The following is a 20,289-nucleotide window of genomic DNA, read 5'->3' on the forward strand; positions in this document are numbered from 1 at the left end:
CTGGTCAATGATACTCTCTCATCATTGATGTTTCTTTCTCTCTCTCTCTCTCCCTCTCTCCCTCTCCCTTTCTCTCTGAAATCAATAAAAATATATTTTAAAAAAACAAAAAATCCAGGCCCGAGTTACCTCTGCTCCTGGCCCATTGCATGAAAAGAGGTCATTCTTTGAACCTCTCTTATCCTCTATTTGCTCTCCTGGAAAATGGGCATGATGTCTTCTTTCTCAGAAGGTTGTGAGTAATAACTGTGAGGTGCTTGGGCGTGGCAGTTGCTTGTCACAGGAGCATTATCAGGCCAAGTGGCAGGGCTGGGGTCCTTGTACAGAGCCAGGCTGACGCTGATGCTCAGAGCGGTTCAGTCAAGTACAGGCCACAGTCTCCACCCACCTGCTGTCTCTTCCCCTGGGACCCCAGCACTCACTGGGAGCTGCCCACTCCGGTGGGGAGGGGACGCCCCGGCACCTGTGCTGGCCCGGCCAGTTCTGTTTGACATCTTTTCTGCTTGCAGACTGAGGCCCCTCTGCTGATCCGGCCCTACTTGGGGGACATGACGCTCTCTGAAATCCACGTTGTCATGACCGGAGGGTATGCCACCATTGCCGGCTCCCTGCTGGGCGCCTACATCTCCTTTGGGGTATGAACACACTCCTGCTGGGAGTGTAATTTGCTGTAAACCTTCCGGAGAACATCTATCAGTCAGTTTTAAAAGACTTTCCTTTGATCCGCTTAGGAATATTGGGATACAGAAATATTTCCACAAGTGGTCAAATATGCAAAATTCCATTATTATTTGCAATAGAAGAACAAAACAAAGCAAGGAACGACCTAAATGTCAAGCAGTGAGGGGCTGAGTTGGGTAAATTTATCCATGCGATGCCGTGCTGCTAAGCCCCTGGAGTGAGGTGGGCCGCGGTCTGCCTTTCACTGTCCCCGATGCTGTGTGTGTATGGGTCGGGGGATGACAGAATGACCCCCACTGTCCTCTTCTGTGCTCCCAAATTCCACCTCTCACCTCTGTCCTTGGAGGTGGCCGAGGGGTAGGCTTGAGGACAAGCCAGGCTGCCCCTCAGCACTTCCTCCCTCAGGACATGGGGCTGCACTAGTCAGCGCAGCTCCACACCCCATGAGCTGCCTGGGCAGAGAGCGGCTCTGTGACTTCAGCAAGTTCTCTTGTCTTTGTCTTCCGGCCTGGCGCCCTCCCATCTAGAATTTTCGAGGTCACCTGCTTCACACTGAGGCTTAGGAAAGGCCCATCGGAGCTGGTGCACCCGCCGCCCACTCCGCCTCCAGTTGATTTAGGAAGGTGTCTGGTATTTAAAAACTGGAAACTCAAAACTGTTCGCGAAGCTTTTTTTCATGGTGGTGTATTAGGAGAGGGAATGCCATAATATTTTCCGGACTTAGGGCCTTTGACTGTCTTAACCTGGTTCTAGGGCTCACAGCCAGTTAAAAAATGGTCTTCTTTCTGCTGTATGAGTTGGCTGCCGTTACTTCAGACTAAAACCCTGGAAGAACTCTGTCCCTTTTTCACAACCTGCCTTACAACTCATCCTGCTCTCCTTCCCCTTCTCGGGCAGAAGTCCAGGGCAGCCCCAGGCAGTAGGGGCCTGGGTGCCCACTTCCCTGTAGCTCTACAGAATGTGCAGAGGCTGCCAGGACCAGCCAATGACCAGGGTCTCCATTCACAGCCTGTATCTGGCAGCCCCCAGGCTACCGCCCAGCTGGCCCAGGTGAAAAGCACCTACTAGGGAAGTCTGGTATCAGAGAAGCTCTCTTCTGCCCCCACCTGGCTCTTGGCCGCCACTGCAGCAGCCTCGGACCTTCTCCCACAGCCCTGCCTTCTTCCCACCCGAAACCCTCTCCTTTCAGTCCCTCCTCAAGGCACTTCCTCACTGTATCCTGGCTCAGCCCCCAGCCTCCGACTTACATGAAGATCCCTCTTATTCTCTCCTCCTTTCTCATTGTTGCTCAGCTTCTGGCTCCCTTTGCCCTGCACCCTCCTATTGCTTAATATCTGGTTATTTCTAGACCCGCGTTGTCCAACCCAGTAGCCACGAAGCCACACATGCTGGCTGTGGAGCACTTGAAGTGGGGCTGGTCTGAAATGAGATCTGCTATGAGACTTAGAATGGAAAAACTCCATATGTCTTATTAATAAGTTTAGTATTGAGGACATGGGTGGAAAGATAATATTTGGCATAGATTGGGTTAAATAAAATGTATTATTAAAATTAATTTTACCTTTTCTTTTAATTGGCTACTAGAAACTTTAAAATCAAAGATGTGGTTCTCATTGTATTTGCCTTGGACAATGCTGATCTAGACCTTCTCTCTGGTCTGAGACCCCAGGGTCACTTGACTGAATTCTTTCATGGTGGCCTGCACATACATCTCCCTCTTCACCATATTTCCCAAAAGCTCTAACGCAGGCACCCGCTGTCTTCGCTAATCCTGGAAACTGGTCTCTCTACCCACCCCTCTGGTTCAGGAGCCACCGTGAGAGGAGATTAAGATGTGTGCCTGGAGCTGTGGACACGGCCAGGCAGGGTGACACTGAGGAGCGGGCAGTGCCACTGATGCTCCTTAGTCAGTTGTGCAAGAGGGGGGCCCCTGGCACAGGTCAGCGGTCCTGAGTGAGGCCAACTGAACATCCACTACTTAGTTTCAGCATCTGCAAACTGGGCGAGATCACTGCCCACCGCACCGTAGCTGAAGAATTAAATGCAATGACGGACAGGAAGCACTTTGCATGGTATTGAAGACGTGGTAGTTATTCCTCTGACATATTAGGGTCAGAAATCCCTCCTCCTGAAACAGGCCCGTTTCATGCTCTGTAGTTGTCTGGATGTATTTTCTTTCTCAGTAAAGATTTTTCTTTTTAAAAAAAATATATTTTATTGATTTTTTTACAGAGAGGAAGGGAGAGGGATAGACAGTTAGAAACATCGATGAGAGAGAGACATCGATCGGCTGCCTCCTGCACACCCCCCACTGGGGATGTGCCCGCAACCAAGGTACATGCCCTTGACCGGAATCGAACCCGGAACCCTTTAGTCCGCAGGCCGACGCTCTATCCACTGAGCCAAACCGGTTAGGGCAGTAAAGATTTTTCTTAAAAAAAAAAAAAAAAATTATTGATTCCAGAGAGGAAGGGGGAGGGAGAGAGAGATAGAAACATCGATGATGAGAGAGAATCATTTATTGGCTGCCTCCTGCACACCCCCTACTGAGGGTCAAGCCTGCAACCCGGGCATGTGCCCTTGGCCGGAATTGAACCCGGGACCCTTCAGTTCCCCGGCTGATGTCACTGAGCCAGGGCCTCAGTAAAGATCTTTTTGAAAATTCAAATGGAGAACTCATGCCCTGTATCCCTCTCTAACCTGGGCCTTGGGGGGCTGGAACAGAAGGCATTCCTGACCAGGTATCTGGGATGTCATGGCCCTGAGGAGCAGCTGGCCTGGGGGTGGGGGGCGTGTATGGGCTGACCCCATGGCCCAGGGAGCCTGGCCTGCACAGGACTCACCCCTTTTCACGATGAGCAGGACATGTCCAGCTGGGGCATTTGAGGCTGTGGCCACGACTGCCTCACAGCATTGTGGTTTAAATTTACCTCCCCTCCTTCTTGTCCGTTTTATTTAAAATGTAAGAACTGCAGCCCTAGCCGGTTTGGCTCAGCAGATAGAGCATCGCCTGCCGACTTAAGGGTCCCAGGTTCGATTCCGATTAAGGGCACGTACCTCGGCTGCAGGTTCCGGTGTTAGGCAACCAACTGATGTGTCTCTTTCATGTCGCTGTTTCCCTCTCTCTGTCTCTCCCCCTTCCTTCCACTCTCTAAAAAAAAACAATAAAATAAAATACAATTTAAGAACTGCAGTTGACTTACTATAAAATTTAAAAAGAAGTCTTATTTTACTTTTCTGTTTATAAAAGCAATATATATCCTTGTGAACATTTCAAAATACACAAAAAAGCAGAAAGAAAATCACCCTGACTTTCCAGGGACAGACGAAAACTGGTTGACATTGTGGTGTATTTCCTTCTGGTCTTCGTCGTATGCATAGCTTCGGAGTTTACCTCCCCCCATCATGTGGTTACGCTCTATATGCAATTTTGTGGTCGTTTCCCCTGTGATTGTGAAGCTTTGGTAACCATTGTTTTCCATGGCAGCTTGACAACGCTTGGCCACTCCCCATGGTTATGTGTTTGGCTTGGCTCTAATTTCCCCATTTGGTAAAGAACACAGTGGAAGAGAACCGGGAAGCAGAGGGGTTGGGGCCACCGTGAGGAGAGAAATCCAGGAAGGGACATTCCTGGGGCTCAGGTGGCTCTGCCATCTTGCTGGGAAGGGTTTCTAAGCATGGCTCCTGGGGACATCAGGACCCAGGGCCAAAGGGTGGCTGTGATGGGAGGTAGATTTCCTGAGAAGAGCTTTCCAACCCAGGAGTGGGTGTGATGTGCTGCCTTGAAGAGGTGAGTATTCAAGAAGTGATCTTGCCTTAGCCAGTTTGGCTCAGTGGATAGAGCAGACTGAAGGGTCCCAGGTTCGATTCCGGTCAAAGGTACATGCCCAGGTTTTGGGCTCAATCCCCAGTAGGGGACGTGCAGGAGGCAGCCAATCAATGATTCTCTCTCATCATTGATGTTTCTACGTATCTCTCTCTCCCTCTCCTTTCCTCTCTGAAATCAATAAAAATATATTAAGAAGCGATCTTATATAGGAGGGACATTCCTACAGTCCGAGGTTGAATTAGGTCACCTCTTGGATCCATTTCAACTCTCAAGTTCTGTGAACTTTGTCTGAAACCATCACAAACCCCCTCCACCAGTGGCCAACGAGCCCTTGTATTAATGGTCAAAGGGAGACAGCCCAGAAGAGAAGGATGAACTTTGAACTTTGAGCCAAAAGACATGGTGGGTTCTAATTCTTATTCTTCCTCTATATTGGGCAAGTCAGACTTAATCCTTTGGGGACTCAGTTTCCTTCTCCATAAAATGAGGTAATACTACAGTTTTCCCTTGAACAGCATGAGTTTGAACTGTCTGGACCCACTTTTACAGGGATATTATTCATAAGTACTGTATTTTCCCTTTTTTATGATTTTCTTTTCTCTATTATAAGGATACAACATACAAAATATGTATTAATTGTCTGGTATTGGTAAGGCTTCTGGTCAACAGCAAGTTATTAGTAGTTTACTTTTGGAGGAGCCAAAAGTTATATGCAGATTTTTGACCATGCTGGTGTTCGGTGTCCCTGACCCCTGCTTTCTCAAGGGCCAACTGTACCCATCCGCCTGACTTACAGACGTACTGGGGGAAATATGAGCTCTGTTCTATAGCCTGGGACCCGCTGCACATACAAGGAATTATAATTGACAACGGTGGCAGCAGTTCTGACAATAATGACATCCCAGTGGGGCTGAGTGCCGTGGCCCCTGCTGCCCTGGGCTGCACTGCTCGGCCCCCACGTCCTCCTGTAACCCCATCTCACTCTTGCAGATCGACGCCGCCTCTTTGATTGCCGCCTCTGTGATGGCTGCCCCTTGCGCGCTGGCCCTCTCCAAGCTGGTCTACCCAGAGGTGGAGGAGTCCAAGTTCAGGAGCGAGGAAGCAGTGAAGCTGAGCTCCGGGTGAGCACAGCAGGACTCATGCTGGTGGGGAGGTGGGGACACAGGCAGGGGACAGCAGTGGGTCCCATGTTCTCTGCCCTTCCACCAAGCCCAGGCTCACCTCTTGCCTTAAACTGCCCTCTTTGTGGCTACGCTTAGAAAAACACGAACTCCAGTTCTTGCATCTTAATGTCCATCTTGGACCAGCAGGAAACAATGAGCTGGTCAAGGCATGGGAGAGTGGCCTGGGTCTTGTGTGGTGAGGAGGGTCTTACCACCTTCTCCACAAACCTTGAGCTCTGATCACCAGTGTGTCAGTCATATATTCACTTATTGAGCGCTGTCCCGGATCTCACTCACCTCCTAACATCTCTTCATCATGGTCTTAACAGCCCCCGAGTAACATCTATCCTTTAAAAATGTTGAAAAGGGTCCTAGCCAGTTTGGCACAGTGGATAGAATGTCAGCCTGCAGACTGAAGGGTCCTGAGTTCTATTCCAGTCAAGGACACATGCCCGGGTTGTGGGCTCGATCCCCAGTGGGGGGCATGCAGGAGGCAGCCAATCAATGATTCTCTCTCATCATTGATGTTTACATCTCTCTCTCCCTCTCCCTTCTTCTTTGAAATCAACAAAAATATATTTTAAAAAGAAATAAAAATCTTGCCCTGGCTGGTTTGGCTCAGTGGATAGAGCGTCGGCCTGCGGACTAAAGGGTCCCAGGTTCGATTCCGGTCAAGGGCATGTACCTGGGTTGCGGGCACATCCCCAGTAGGGGGCGTGCAGGAGGCAGCTGATCAATGTCTCTCTCTCATCGATGTTTCTAACTTTCTATCCCTCTCTCTTCCTCTCTGTAAAAAATCAATAAAATATATTAAAAAAAAAAGAAATAAAAATCTTGAAAAGATATCACTTTTGACAAATGTGCTTGGGGCTATAGTACCCAGCCCCAACCTCACAACCCCCTGAAGGTCCAGAGCAGCGCTGCCCTATAGAAATATGATTTAAAATTTTCTAGTCGCTGTCTTTAAAAAAATAAAAAGAAGCAGGAAATTTTGCCCTAACCGGTTTGGCTCAGTGGATAGAGCGTCGGCCTGGGGACTCAAGGGTCCCAGGTTCGATTCCGGTCAAGGGCATGTACCTTGGTTGCGGGCACATCCCCAGTTGGGGGTGTGCAGGAGGCAGCTGATTGATGTTTCTCTCTCATCGATGTTTCTAACTCTCTATCCCTCTCCCTTCCTCTCTGTAAAATATCAATAAAATATATTTAAAAAAAAAAAGAAGCAGGAAATTTTAATAAAATACTTTATTAACCCAGTATATCCAAAATATTATCTTCTCAACATTTATATACAATGATTTGTTTTTATATTGATTTTTTTGGTACTAAATCTTTAAAACTGGTGTGTGATTTCTACTTACAACATACCTCAGTTCTGAGCAGTCTCCTTTCAAGTGCTCCGAAGCCACATGTGGCTCGTGGCTCCTGTCGTGGGCAGCTCTGCCCTGGAAGTCCTGGGTCTCGTCCCAGCGCTGGGACTAGCCCTTCTCTCTGGGTGTCAAAGGGAAGACAAGGACCTTCGGCTCTGAACTACATTGTCCAGGGTTCTTCTCTGACCCCGTAGGAGGAGAGGCCCTGCTGTTTGTGGGGACAGGGCAGTAAGATGGCTCTTGATCCCAACAACAGAGGTGCTCAGAATATCTTAGAAGCCGCTAGCAACGGGGCCGCCGTCTCCGTGAAGGTCGTTGCCAACATCGCAGCCAACCTGATCGCCTTCCTGGCCGTGCTGGCCTTCATCAACGCTGCCTTCTCCTGGCTGGGGGACATGGTGGACATCCAGGGGCTCAGCTTCCAGGTACAGCTCCAGCCGGCCCGCCCGGCCTGTGGAGGGGGCGGTCCCGGGCCTGGGTGGTGGTGGACAGCCAGCAGAGCCCAGGCCAGCCCAGGTCCCAGCAGCTCCCCTTGCCTTGTATCTCACTCAGCTCATCTGCTCCTACATCCTGCGGCCAGTGGCTTTCTTGATGGGCGTTGCCTGGGAGGACTGCCCGGTGGTGGCCGAGCTGCTGGGGATCAAGCTGTTTCTGAACGAGTTTGTGGCCTATCAGGAGCTCTCCCAGTACAAGCAGCGCCGCCTTGCTGGGGTTGAGGAGTGGATCGGTGCCAAGAAGCAGTGGATCTCCGTGAGTGTGCGGTCCCCTCCCTGAGGCAGGAGCATGACCCAGCTGCTCTTCCTGCTCCCTGGGCCCTGCGTTCCACCTCCCACATCCTACTGGCCTGGGCCCAAGATGCCTTTGGGCTGCACAGCCATCACCTTGGGACCTCAGGAGGCTGAGGTGTGGGAAGGAGCCTGTTGGAGATGTGGGGGATCTGGCTGTAGAGGGGCTACCATCCTGTGTGGCCTTGGGCCAGCCACTGCTCCTTGCCTCTCTAGAAAAACTGCTGTAACACCTGCTAATCTACCCCGAAGGAATAGGTGTGAGCCTCCAGTGAGCCCCGAGGGCGAAGCAGGGAGACCTCACCACTATAGTCACTGTCAGTACAATGCATTCAGTTCAGGGGTGGGCTCTTTCTGTTAAAATTTATTTTAAAAACTATAAAAGCTATAAAATGAACCTTTGTAAAAGAATTCAAGCTCTATGTAACATCATCAGGAGTGAAAAAGTTACCAATCTCACCATCCTAAAATAATAGCTATTGTTGTATACATTTTCTTCTATTCTTTTAAAGAGAATTTGTATAGTTTTCATTTTGGTATTCAAACTATTGTAGCCAGCTTTTCTCACCTACTATTATGACATAAGCATCATTTAAAAAGCATATATATATATATATGTGCTTGGGGCTACAGTACCAAATCAATATATATATATTGATTTCAGAGAGGAAGGGAGAGAGAGAGAGATAGAAACATCAATGATGAGAGAGAATCATTGATTGGCTGCCTCCTGCACGCCCCCTACTGGGGATTGAGCCTACAACCTGGGCATGTGCCCTGACCAGGAATCGAACCATGACCTCCTGGTTCATAGGTTGACACTCAACCACTGAGCCACACCGACTAGGCTAAGCTTCATTTATTTTTTTATTGATTTCAGAGAGGAAGGGAGAGGGAGAGAGAAATAGAAACATCAATGATGAGAGAGAATCACTGAGTAGCTGCCTCCTGCACACCCCCCACTGGTGATCTAGCCTGCAAACTGGGCATGTGCCCTTGACTGGAACTGAGCCAGGGACCCTTCAGTTCACAGGTTGACGCTCTATCCACTGAGCCAAACCAGCTAGGGCTAAGCCTCATTTTTGATATCTCTAGCCTCACACATTACATATATCAAAAATTATATTGATTTATCATCAATTCAGGTTAATTCCGTTATTTGGTGATTATATACAATGCAGAAGGGGATAGGTTTGTTTACAGAACTTTTTCCTGCTCTCGGATCATTTCCTCAGGAGCTTTCCCAGATGTGGGATGACTCAATCGCAGGGCGAGTCCTCCTGTGGTTGCTGCCAGTAACTTTCCCAAAGGGTTGTAGCAACTGAAATCACCCCCAGCTGTGCCTGTGAGCAGTGACTTCACCACACACTGGACAGCACTGAGTAGCCTCTTAAAAAAAGAAGTTGTGCTAGTTGAATGGGCAAATAATGGCGCATTGTGTTCATTTATGTTTCTTGGGTAACTAGGAACTTTTAACATGAAATAGTCTTTTTGTCTTTTAATTGTAAAGGAATGTACTCTTTAAAAAAAAAGGTTTATATGGAGTAAAAAGCACAGATTCCCCCTCACTCCTCATCCTCAGCTCCTCTCTGCCTCTTCTCTAGAGATAGTGGATGGTACAGGACCATTTTTTAAAATCCTTACCCGAGGATATGTTTATTGATTTTTATAGAGAGAAAGGGAGGGAGAGAAACATCAATGTGAGAGAGAAACATTGATCTGTTACCCTCCCTATACTCTCCCTGACCAGGGATCGAACCTGCAACCTAGGTATGTACCCTGATCGGGAATCAAACAACCTTTTGGTGTATAGGACGATGCTCCAACCAACTAAGCCACCCAGCCAGAGCAGGGTCTTTTTTAATGAACTTCATTACTTCAGCAAGTATTTGTTGAGACTTCTGAGGTGCCATGCATTCTGTGAGGTACCAGGAATAGAAAAGGGAATTAGACAGATCCCGGTGTCATGGAACTTAGATCTAGTGAAGGACATAGGTAAAACAAAAGAAAGCAAAGGAATAAAAAATAAAATGACTACAATTCGTGGTTTTATGAAGGAGACACCGGGAAGAAATGGGGGAGGGGGGATGTCTTTATTGGCTGGGCTGCTAGGAAAGGACTCTCTGCAGTATGGCATTTAGACCAAGACTTGGAGGGAGGAGAAGGAGCCAGGAGAAGATGGGCAGAGCATTCTAGGCAAAGAGGTATGTGCAAAGGCCCTGATGTTGAAAAGCACTTGTTTAGAGAACTGAGAGGAGAGAGTGCAGGTAGAGAAGGTGGTAATCATAAAAGACGGTGGCACAGGCCAAGGAGCTGTAGGATATTACTGAAGATTTGACATTTTACATTTTAAGATTACTTGGGCTGCTATATGGAGGGTGACTATAGTTAATATTTATTATTTTTTAAGTCTGTTTTAAAAAATATATATGTGAATATATATATTTATTTATTTCAGAGAGGGAGAGAGAGATAGAAACATCAATGATGAAAGAAAATCATTGATCAGCTGCCTCCTGCACGCCCCCTACTGGGGATCGAGCCTGCAACCTGGGCATGTGCCCTTGACGGGAATCAAACCTTTCAGTCTGCAGGCCGACACTCTATCCACTGAGTCAAACAACTAGGGCTACATTTTTTATATCAATTTTAATATACTCTTTATTGTATAAAAACATTAACCGTTTTCTGTTACATTGTCTACATATATTTTTCTGGTCTTTTATTTTTCCCTTTATTTTGTATTCAGTTATTTTTCTTTCTTTTTTTTTTAATTTAATCTTTATTGTTCAGATTATTACAATTGTTCTTCTTCCCCCCACCCCCATAGCTCCCCTCCACCCGGTTCCCACGCCACCCTCTGCCCTTACCCCCCTGCCACTGTCCTCATCCATAGGTGTACAATTTTTGTCCAGTCTCTTCCCGCACCTCCCACACCCCTTTCCCCCCGAGAATTGTCAGTCCACTCCCTTTCTATGCCCCTGATTCTATTATATTCACCAGTTTATTCTGTTCATCAGATTTTTTATTCACTTGATTTTTAGATTCACTTGTTGATAGACATGTATTTGTTGTTCATAATTTTTATCTTTACCTTTTTCTTCTTCTTCCTCTTCTTAAAGAATACCTTTCAGCATTTCATATAATACTGGTTTGGGGGTGATGAACTCCTTTAGCTTTTTCTTATCTGTGAAGCTCTTTACCTGACCTTCAATTCTGAATGATAGCTTTTCTGGGTAGAGTAATCTGGGTTATAGTTTCTTGCTATTCATCACTTTGAATATTTCTTGCCACTCTCTTCTGGCCTGCATAGTTTCTGCTGAGAAATCAGCTGACAATCATATGGGTGCTCCCTTGTAGGTAATTAACTGTTTTTCTCTTGCTGCTTTTAATATTCTCTCTTGGTCTTTTGCTCTTGGCATTTTAATTATGATGTGTCTTGGTGTGGTCCTCTTTGGATTCCTTTTGTTTGGGGTTCTGTGTGCTTCCTGGACTTGTAAGTCTATTTCTTTCACCAGATGGGGGAAGTTTTCTGTCATTATTTCTTCAAATAGGTTTTCAGTATCTTGCTCTCTCTCTTCTTCTGGCACCCCCATAATTTTGATGTTGGTACGCTTGAGGTTGTCCCAGAGGCTCCTTACACTATCTTCAAATTTTTGGATTCTTTTTACTTTTTGCTTTTCCAGCTGAGTGTTTTTTGCTTCTTTGTATTTCAACTCTTTGACTTGATTCTTGCGGTCCTCTAGTCTGCTGTTAGGTCTCTGTATAATATTTTTTATTTCAGTCAGTGTATGTTTAATTTCTAGTTGGTCCTTTTTTCATATCCTCGAGGGTCTCACTAAATTTATCGGCCTTTTCTAGGAAATTCTTGAAAAACCTTATAACCGTGGTTTTGAACTCTATATCTAGTCATTTACTTTCCTCCATTTCTTTCGTTTGTGATCTGTTTCTTTGTCTCTGCATTTTTTGCTGCTTCCCTGAGTTGGTAGAGTAGCTTTGTGTGGTAGGTGTCCTCTAGGCCCCAGTGGCTCAGCCTCCCCAGTTACCTGAGGTGGACACTCTTGGTGCACCCCTTTGTGGACTGTGTGCTCAGCCTTGTTGTAGTTAAGTATTGATTGTTGTTTATATCACTGGGAGGAATTGACCTCCAGCCAATTGGCTGTGAGGATCAGCTGTGTCTACGCTGGGAACACTTCTGTGCTGAGACAAGACTTGCAAAATTGCAAAAGCCTCTGTGCTCAGCTTGGATGGGGCGGAGTTTCAGGGCGGAGCAGACAGCCTTGGTTTCCTGTCAGCCCTGCCCTATGAGGCCCCTGGGTCTCAGTGTCCCTCGGTAATCACTGCAAGCACCTCTGAGAGAAAGCTGCCCTCGAGTTTCACCCACTGCCAAACAGTCCAGTTTCTCCCCAAATGAGTCGGGGTTCCCAGAAACTTGCCTGGAACTGGAGTTCAGTGCAGTCGGGAGCTTCTGTCTCCCTCCTGCTTTAGAAAGCCAGCCGCGCACTCAGCCTCCCATGCATTCAGCAGTCAGTCCTCTCTGTGTGCGCACCTCCGGACCTCTGCCTTCTGCAGCTCCCGAGTCTCAGTGTGCTTTCTCTTTCCTTCTAATTGTAGAATTTCCACTCAGCCAGCTTTCCTGTGGTTCTCGATGGTGTCCATTTTGTCTTTTAGTTGTAGTTTTGATATTGTTGTGCGAGGCAGCAGTTTAGGTATTTACCTATGCTGCCATCTTGATTTCTCCCAGTTATTTTTCTTTTACCACACATTTTACACCAAATCTTTTCCTTTGGGATTTCTTCTAGTATTTCTAAACTTAGACAGTTATCTCCATTCCAGAAATCTGCTAAGTGTTACATTTCTGGAACATTATGGTGTTGTTAAAAGCATGAGCTTTGAAGGCAGAACTGAGTTCAAAATCTGACACAGCCGCATTCTTGCTGTGTGAACTTCCTCAGTTACCTAACCACTCTGAGCCTCAGCTTTCCCCTCTCCAAAATGGGAGTGATAACACTACATTGTAACTATAATAATTATCCTATATTTTGTATTATTTGCTGTTTAAAATATCAATATTTATCTGCTTCAATGATCTAGAATTGATTTTTTTATATGATATGAAATATGGATCTAAGCCAATCCCTCACCCCCCTCGTCTCAAATTGTTGCATTTTAGCTCGAAACACATCTTTCCAGAAAATTGGGTAACCGTGCAGAGCAAAAGAGAAGAAGAATTACTTTGCTTAAACTTGTACTATGTGCCTGGTATTTCCCATACATGGGACGATCCTTGCAATAGCCCTTCCAGGCTGGTACTGTCTTCCCCACGTTCCAGATGGAGAAACAAAAACATAAAGAGGCCGAAACCGGTTTGGCTCAGTGGATAGAGCGTCGGCCTGCGGACTGAAGGGTCCAGGGTTCGGTTCCGGTCAAGGGCATGTACCTTGGTTGCGGGCACATCCCCAGTGGGAGGTGTGCAGGAGGCAGCTGATGGGTGTTTCTAGCTCTCTATCCCTCTCCCTTCCTCTCTGTAAAATATCAATAAAACATATTTAAAAAAAAAAAAAAAAAAAAAAAAAACATAAAGAGGCTATTGACTTGCTCAACCTGATCATACCTGGGGACAGGCCTGGAACCCCAGTTTGTTGGGTTCCATGTCCCTCACTCTCTGCACTAGGCCACAATCCCTCCACCCTCAGAGCTCTCAGTGGAGAGTCCATAGGAGACAGGAGTGCAAGACTGTAGAGTGTTGGGAAGGGGCCAGTCACCCAAGTGCCCCCTGGGTGCAGAGCTTGGTAGGACTGAGCCAGCCTGAATCACACCCAGAAGGGCTGGTGATTAAGCTAAGCCAGTGGTCGGCAAACTCATTAGTCAACAGAGCCAAATATCAACAGTACAACGATTGAAATTTCTTTTGAGAGCCAAATTTGTTAAACTTAAACTTCTTCTAACACCACTTCTTCAAAATAGACTCGCCCAGGCCATGGTATTTTGTGGAAGAGCCACACTCAAGAGGCCAAAGAGCCGCATGTGGCTCGCAAGCCGCAGTTTGCCGACCACGGAACTAGGAGGTCAAGGTTCCATTCCTGGTAGGGGCACATGCCAGGGTTATGGGCTCGATCCCCAGTGTAGGGTGTGCAGGAGGCAGCCGATCAATGATTCTCTCTCACCATTGATGTTTATATCTCCCCGTCTCCCTTCCTCTTTGAAACCAATAAAAATATATTTTAAAAAAACACACAGAGCTAGTGGGTGATGTGAAGGCCAGGGAGCCGGGTGGTGTAGGGTGCTCCCGTCCCATCTGAGGGAGCCCCTCCTCACTCATCCTCTGTAATTCCAGGTCCGAGCAGAAATCCTCACGACATACGCCCTCTGTGGATTTGCCAACCTCAGCTCCATTGGCATCATGCTGGGAGGCCTGAGTGAGTCTTGCGGGGGCATCCCGGGCGTCCTGGACTGTCGGGGACCTGGGCTCTAGTCCTGGCTATGAAACAACTTCCTGGGGACCTGTAGGCCTCAGCTCCCCGCTTTGTCTAAGGCGAGGCCTGGGCGAGATGGCCATGGAGGTTCCTCCCAGCCCGGGAATTCCATGATTTCCTGGCTTCTGGGAGCGGCCCAGGCCGAGCCTGGCTCTGGGATCTGGGGAGGGACCGGAAGCACAGTGCTGGTCTCTCCCGAGACCCTGGCTTGCCATGTCCCACTCCCAGTGGACCAGCAGGCCTGGGGCACCCAGGGAGGCGGCTCGGCCCAGCTCTCCGCTCTCTGCAGAAACCACTTCCACTCTTCGCAGTCCCCTGCCTGGGCTTGTAACCACCCCATTTTACAGAGAGGACACTGATTCATGGAGAAGTGAAGTGATGGCCTAAGTCACACAGCTAGCCAATGGCTAGGCCTGTATTTAATCCCAGGTCTTCCTGGCTCCAGACTCAGGTTCTCTTCCTACATCTATCTGCCTCTGGTGATGTGTGTGGAGAGGTGTGGGGTGCTACCTAGTGGCCCAAGTCAGGCCAAGGACTCCCAAACTCAGCCAGTGTCAGGAGGACAGTGTCCATCCCCTGGCCACCTAGAAGAGGAAGGAGAGTCAGAAGCTGCAGCCAGCGGTGCAGAGCATACACAGAGAGGCCCACGGCGTCCTGGCCCTGAGCATTCCTGTCCCCTTGCAGCCTCCATGGCCCCCCAACGGAAGAGCGACTTCTCCCAGATTGTGCTGCGGGCACTCTGCACAGGGGCCTGTGTATCCCTGGTGAACGCCTGTGTGGCAGGTGAGTCCCTGCCTGGCAGAGCCCTGATTTCGCGCTGGGCTGGGCTCTGGGGCTCTGGACTCTTCGGAAGTCCCTGCGGGTGGGAAGTGAGGGGATAGACCTGCTCACCAACTGCTTTCCCTGCATAGGGATCCTCTATGTGCCCTGGGGGGCCGAGGTCAACTGTACGAGCCTCCTGAACACGACCCTCAGCAGCAGCAGCTTTGAGGTGTACCAGTGCTGCCGCAAGGCCTTCCAGAGGTGAGGGCCAGGGGATGCGTGGGCACCTGGGCAAGGGATAGAAAGGTCATGGCCGTGGTTGATGTGGCCAGGGGAGGAGGAAGTGGGGCTTGAGAACCAAACTTGGGGAGGAAAGATGGACCAGAGACATGGGGCAACTTTCCCAGGGTTGCACAGCCTTTAGGGGCCAGCAGAGCCAGTCCTGGAGGTCAGACTGCAGCCTTTGCTTACTTTCAGCTCCAGCCCGGAGTTCAGCCCAGAGGCCCTGGACAACTGCTGTCGATTTTACAACCACACGATCTGTGCATAGTGGGGCAGCATGCCTATGTGCCTTCCGGGGGCTGTTCTTCCCCAGAAGGCAGCTGACCCCACCTTTCCCGCTCCAGGCCTGTCCTCAGGGAGCCCACTGGGAGGGAGCCGTAGCGTGAGTGGGCGGAGGCTGAGAGGGTGTGTAAGTGGATGATGCTCCCCACTCCTCACTTCCCGCCTCCCAAATGTGAATTCCCAGGATCACATCAGCCTCCTCTGTTCTCCCCTCCACGTCCAACAGCACCCTGGTCTTTTCAGTCCCCTTCCCACCATGGGCCTCTCCCGTGCACCCTTTCCTTCTCTTATGGCCCCTAGCCCCTGGCATCTAGGCCCCCTCCTTCCCTCTTCTCTGGCACTTGGGGCTTACGGTGGCTTACCCCTGCCCATGGTTTCTCCTGGAGGCCCCTTCCCCTTCTTCCAGAGACTCCCCACTGCCTTCCTGCATTGCACTTCCCAAACTGTGGTCCCGTGGAACACTCCCACAAGGTGTCCAGAGCGTCCATGGTCCACTACGTTTGGGAAACACTAGGCTAAATAAAGTTAGACAGGTTTGGTGTGGGGTTTTTTTTTCTTTCTTTCTTTAAAAAAAACACACTTTTATTTATTATTATTATTATTATTATTATTATTATTATTATTTTAATCCTCACCCGAGGATATTTTTTTCCATTGATTTCTAGAGAGTGGAAGGAAGAGAGTAGGTGGGGGGCGGAGAGAGAGAGAGAGAGAAAAAAAAAACATTGACGTGAGAGAGATACATCAATTGGTTGCCTCCTGCACACACCCCTACTGGGGCTGGGGAACCTGCAACTGAGGTACAGATACATGCCCTTGACTGTGAATCGAACCCAGAACCCTTTGATTCATGGTGGGCCGATGCTCTAACCACTGAGAAAACTGATCAGGGCCTTTTTTTTTTTTTTAACTCCAGACATGTCAGAGCTTGTTGTGGATGTGATAGAAGACATTTTCCAAATTTATTTAACTGTAAGAATCTTTTTGATGGAAAAAACACTTCTTAGTGGAGGATTCCATGGAACACAATTTGGGAAATATTGATTAATGTGCAAATTACCTAAGTGTACTACTCACAAATGTTTACATAGCACCATGTGCCAGGTCCTGCTCTCAGTGCTTCATACATTCTAAGGCAATCCTTACAACAACCCTGGGAAGGCAGGGACAGTTATTACCCCCAGGTGAGGCCCAGAGAGGTTAAGTAACTTGCCCCAAGTGGCACAGCTGGGGAGAGGAAGAGGCAGGATTTGAACCCAGGCCACCCCATTCCACAAGCTGTGACATTTAATGTCTTTGCTGGGCTGCTAGGAATCAAGGAACTCTGTTGTATACTTGCCCTCACCTTCTTTTTTTAAAATATATTTTTATTGATTTCAGAGAGGAAGGGAGAGGGAGATAGAGATAGAAACATCAATGATGAGAGAGAATCACTGAGTAGCTGCCTCCTGCAAGCCCCCTACTAGGGATCAAGCCCACAACCTAGGCATGTGCCCTTGGATGGAATCGAACCTGGGACCCTTCGGTCCACAAACCAACGCTCTATTCACTGAGCCAAGCCAGCTAGGGCTGCCCTCACCTTTTTACCCCACCTCTTCTCTCCACTCTGCCCCTCTGGACAGGCTTCTGATGTGTTTTCCCTGCCCTGAGCTTTTATCTCTGGAGTCCCATCATGCACCAGTCCCCTCCTTCTCCCCTTTGTCTCTGCTGCTCCATCTCAATTCTCAGTTCCCCAGTAGCTGTGGCTATAGTGACTTGCGATGACCTGTCCCAGTGGTCACTGAGCCCTGTTTCCTCACCGCTCTGTCAGGTTGGGGTCCCCGGTTGTGGCCAGTGCTGGCCTGGAGCCTGGTCAGCACTCACCTGCTCAGTCCCAGTCAGCCAGGTGCTGCTTCTGCTCCCTCAGTGTCGGTGTTTTCTGGACAACACTGGCTTTGCTCCTTGCAAGCCCCACAGGCTAGCTTGGGGTCCCTGACCTTAGGGTCTAAGTGCTTCTGCTTAGCTCTGTATAGTGGAGTCTTGGCCTGTTTCTCATACCCCATGGCCAGATCCTTGCCTTGCTCTCTGCAGTCCCCCACTTTGTCCCATCCATCCCCAACTCCCGTCAGGCTGTCACAGGACATCCTGCTGATGTGGATTGCACAGCTGTCTCCCAGCATTGGACCCTGGTCCCTTTCCTGCATGACTGTGGGGTCATGAGCTGCCTAAGGGCCCCCTGCCCTCCTTCCCTGGACTCCCTGCTCACTCAGTACATGGCTGGTGTCATTCCCAGAAGACTGTAAGCCCCGGGAAGAGAGGACTCAGTACCCGGTACCCAGTACCTCTCACAGCACCCAGCCCAGTGCTGGGCCCAGGAAATGTGCTGCGTAAATGCTCGTGGAATTGAATCGCACCTTCTCTCAGAGCCATCAGCGTATGCACCATCGTAGGAGAGGGAGTGTAATGTGGTGTTACAGGGGGTCGAATTGTGTCCCCCCAAAAATATGTCCAAGTCCTAACCTCGGTACCTGTGAATGTGAACTCATCTGGAAATAGGGTCTTCCAGGCGCAGTTAAGCTAAGTATTGCAGGATGAGATTATCCTGAATGTAGGGTGAGCCCTAAATGGAACGATCTCTAAGAGAAGGGAGAGGGCGATTTGAGACAGGCACCGAGACGTACAATGAAGGCCATGAAGAGATGGAAGCGGAGACGGTGGTCATCAGCTCTGAGGCATAGCTGCACGTGGGACGCCAGGAGCCACCAGAAGCTGGAGGAGATGTGGAAGGATTCAGATGGAGACGCCCTACAGGTTTTGGGCTTCCGGCCTCCAGAACTGTGAGAGAATAAATCTTGATTGTTTTAAGCCACCACGTTTGTGGTAATTTGTTCTGGCAGCCCCGGGAAACTTATATGGGTACTTTGAATGGGATCCTGAAATGGAAAACATTGACATCAGTGGAAAACTGATGAAATCCAAATAAAGTATGGCATTTAGTTAATAACATATTGATATTGGTTTGTTAGTTGTGAGAGTATACCGTAGTCATGTAGGAATGAACAACCGGGGAAACTGGGTGTGGGCTACATAGAAACTGTATTATTTGCACAGCCTATTGTAAATGTAAAACTATTCTAAAATGTAAAAGTTAATTTTAAAACCGCACGGAAAACATCTGCCCTGACACAGGTGGAGTGTAACTTGCATTCCAGCCAGGGGGTGGTTCTGTCCCAGACGCTGTGTCTCAGCAGGCAACCTGCCAAGGCCTGTGAGCTGCCCAGCGGGCTACGTCTGCTCCCTTCTCACCATTTCTTCCCACGGCCTTGCCCTCACCTCTCCTGTCCCCCCACTTCATTTGTTTTTAATCCTCATCCAAGGATATTTCTCCATTGATTTTTAGAGAGAGTGGAAGAGAGAGGGAAAGACAGAGATAAACATTGATGAGAGGGAATCACATCCATTGGTTGCCTCCTGCACAAGCCCTGACCAGGACCTGGGCTGGGGAGGAGCCTGCAACCGAGGTACATGCCCTTGACCAGAATGGAACCCGGGACCCTTTGGTCCGCAGGCCAATGCTCTATCCACTGAGCAACCCAGCTGGGGCTCCCATCCCCTCACTTTAATTCAAGCGGACGCCTTCAGCTGAATAGGAATTAGTCCTGACCTCTTTACAACCCCATGAAGGACATCATCTGCATGGAATTATTTTTGACTCAGAATGAGTTTGGACAGGACCATCATTTTGACGGTGTCTGCCCTCCCAACTTTTCTGAGAATTTCACCCCCACAGCATGGCTGTCTCTGACACCATGCTCTTATGTCTGAATCACGAGACTCCACCCCCATGACCACCACTGACGGAACCAGGACCAAGCGCCTGACTCAGGAAGCCAAATCCAAAGTCTTGCCAATGGCCTTCCAGATTCTCGGGAAAGAATATGAACTAAAAAACCAGAATCAGAGCCGAGAGCTGAGTCACCACAGTGGGGCTGGCCTGTAGCTGATCTCATCCCCCTCCTCCCGCAGCCAAGTTGCTCGGGTTTTCCTTGGGTCCAGTGAGAGCTGACTTCTCTCCAGAAATCCCACCTAACCTGAGCTGCCGTGAGAAGCTCACTCTTACTTTGTAACCGAAAGGACACGGGCTAGGAGAGCCACTCTGTCAAACTTCCCATCCGCTTGGGGTCAGCTGGTTGTGGTCATTCACCCTTTGCTTGAATACCATGGAAACAAGACTCTCACTTTGCCACGCAACCCATTTCAGATGGGACAGCTCCGCTTCTTAGATGGTTCTTTCTGATTTTGCATCAAGAAGTGTTCCTTTTCATCCCAGCTTTGCCATTCTGGGCCCTTCAGAACAAGTCCCATCTTGTGTGTCTATCTTTATTGTTCTATTTTTTATTTATCAAAGTAATACTTGCTTATAGTTTTTAAAAAGTCAAATCTTACAGAAACCACCCTCGCTGGTGTGGCTCAGTGGATAGAACATCCACCTGCAGACGGAAGGGTCTGGGTTTGATTCCGGTCAAGGGCACATGCCTGCGTTGCGAGCTTGATCCCAAGTAGAGGGCCTGCAGGAAGCAGCCGATCAGTGGTTCTCTCTCATCATTAATGTTTCTCTCTCTCTCTCTCTCTCTCTCTCTCTCTCTCTCTCTCTCTCTCTCTCTCTCTCTCTCTCCTCTCCCT

General features: G+C 48.7%; 1 protein-coding gene across 1 annotated transcript in view; it reads left to right on the forward strand.

Moving 5' to 3' along the window:
• The window catches only part of SLC28A1 (solute carrier family 28 member 1), a 34,758-nt gene extending 18,583 nt beyond the window's left edge, over positions 1-16,175 (forward strand). The window contains exons 11-18 of the mRNA XM_080651419.1: positions 510-635; positions 5,501-5,631; positions 7,297-7,465; positions 7,593-7,790; positions 14,163-14,244; positions 14,986-15,084; positions 15,213-15,324; positions 15,541-16,175. Of these exons, the coding sequence (XP_080507545.1) occupies positions 510-635; positions 5,501-5,631; positions 7,297-7,465; positions 7,593-7,790; positions 14,163-14,244; positions 14,986-15,084; positions 15,213-15,324; positions 15,541-15,613 (990 nt within the window). The 3' untranslated portion in view covers positions 15,614-16,175. The remainder of the gene's footprint in view (positions 1-509; positions 636-5,500; positions 5,632-7,296; positions 7,466-7,592; positions 7,791-14,162; positions 14,245-14,985; positions 15,085-15,212; positions 15,325-15,540) is intronic.
• Positions 16,176-20,289: the final 4,114 nt, after the last annotated feature.

This window comes from Plecotus auritus (assembly GCF_963455305.1).
Source record: "Plecotus auritus genome assembly, chromosome: 15".
NCBI classification, from domain to species: domain Eukaryota; kingdom Metazoa; phylum Chordata; class Mammalia; order Chiroptera; family Vespertilionidae; genus Plecotus; species Plecotus auritus.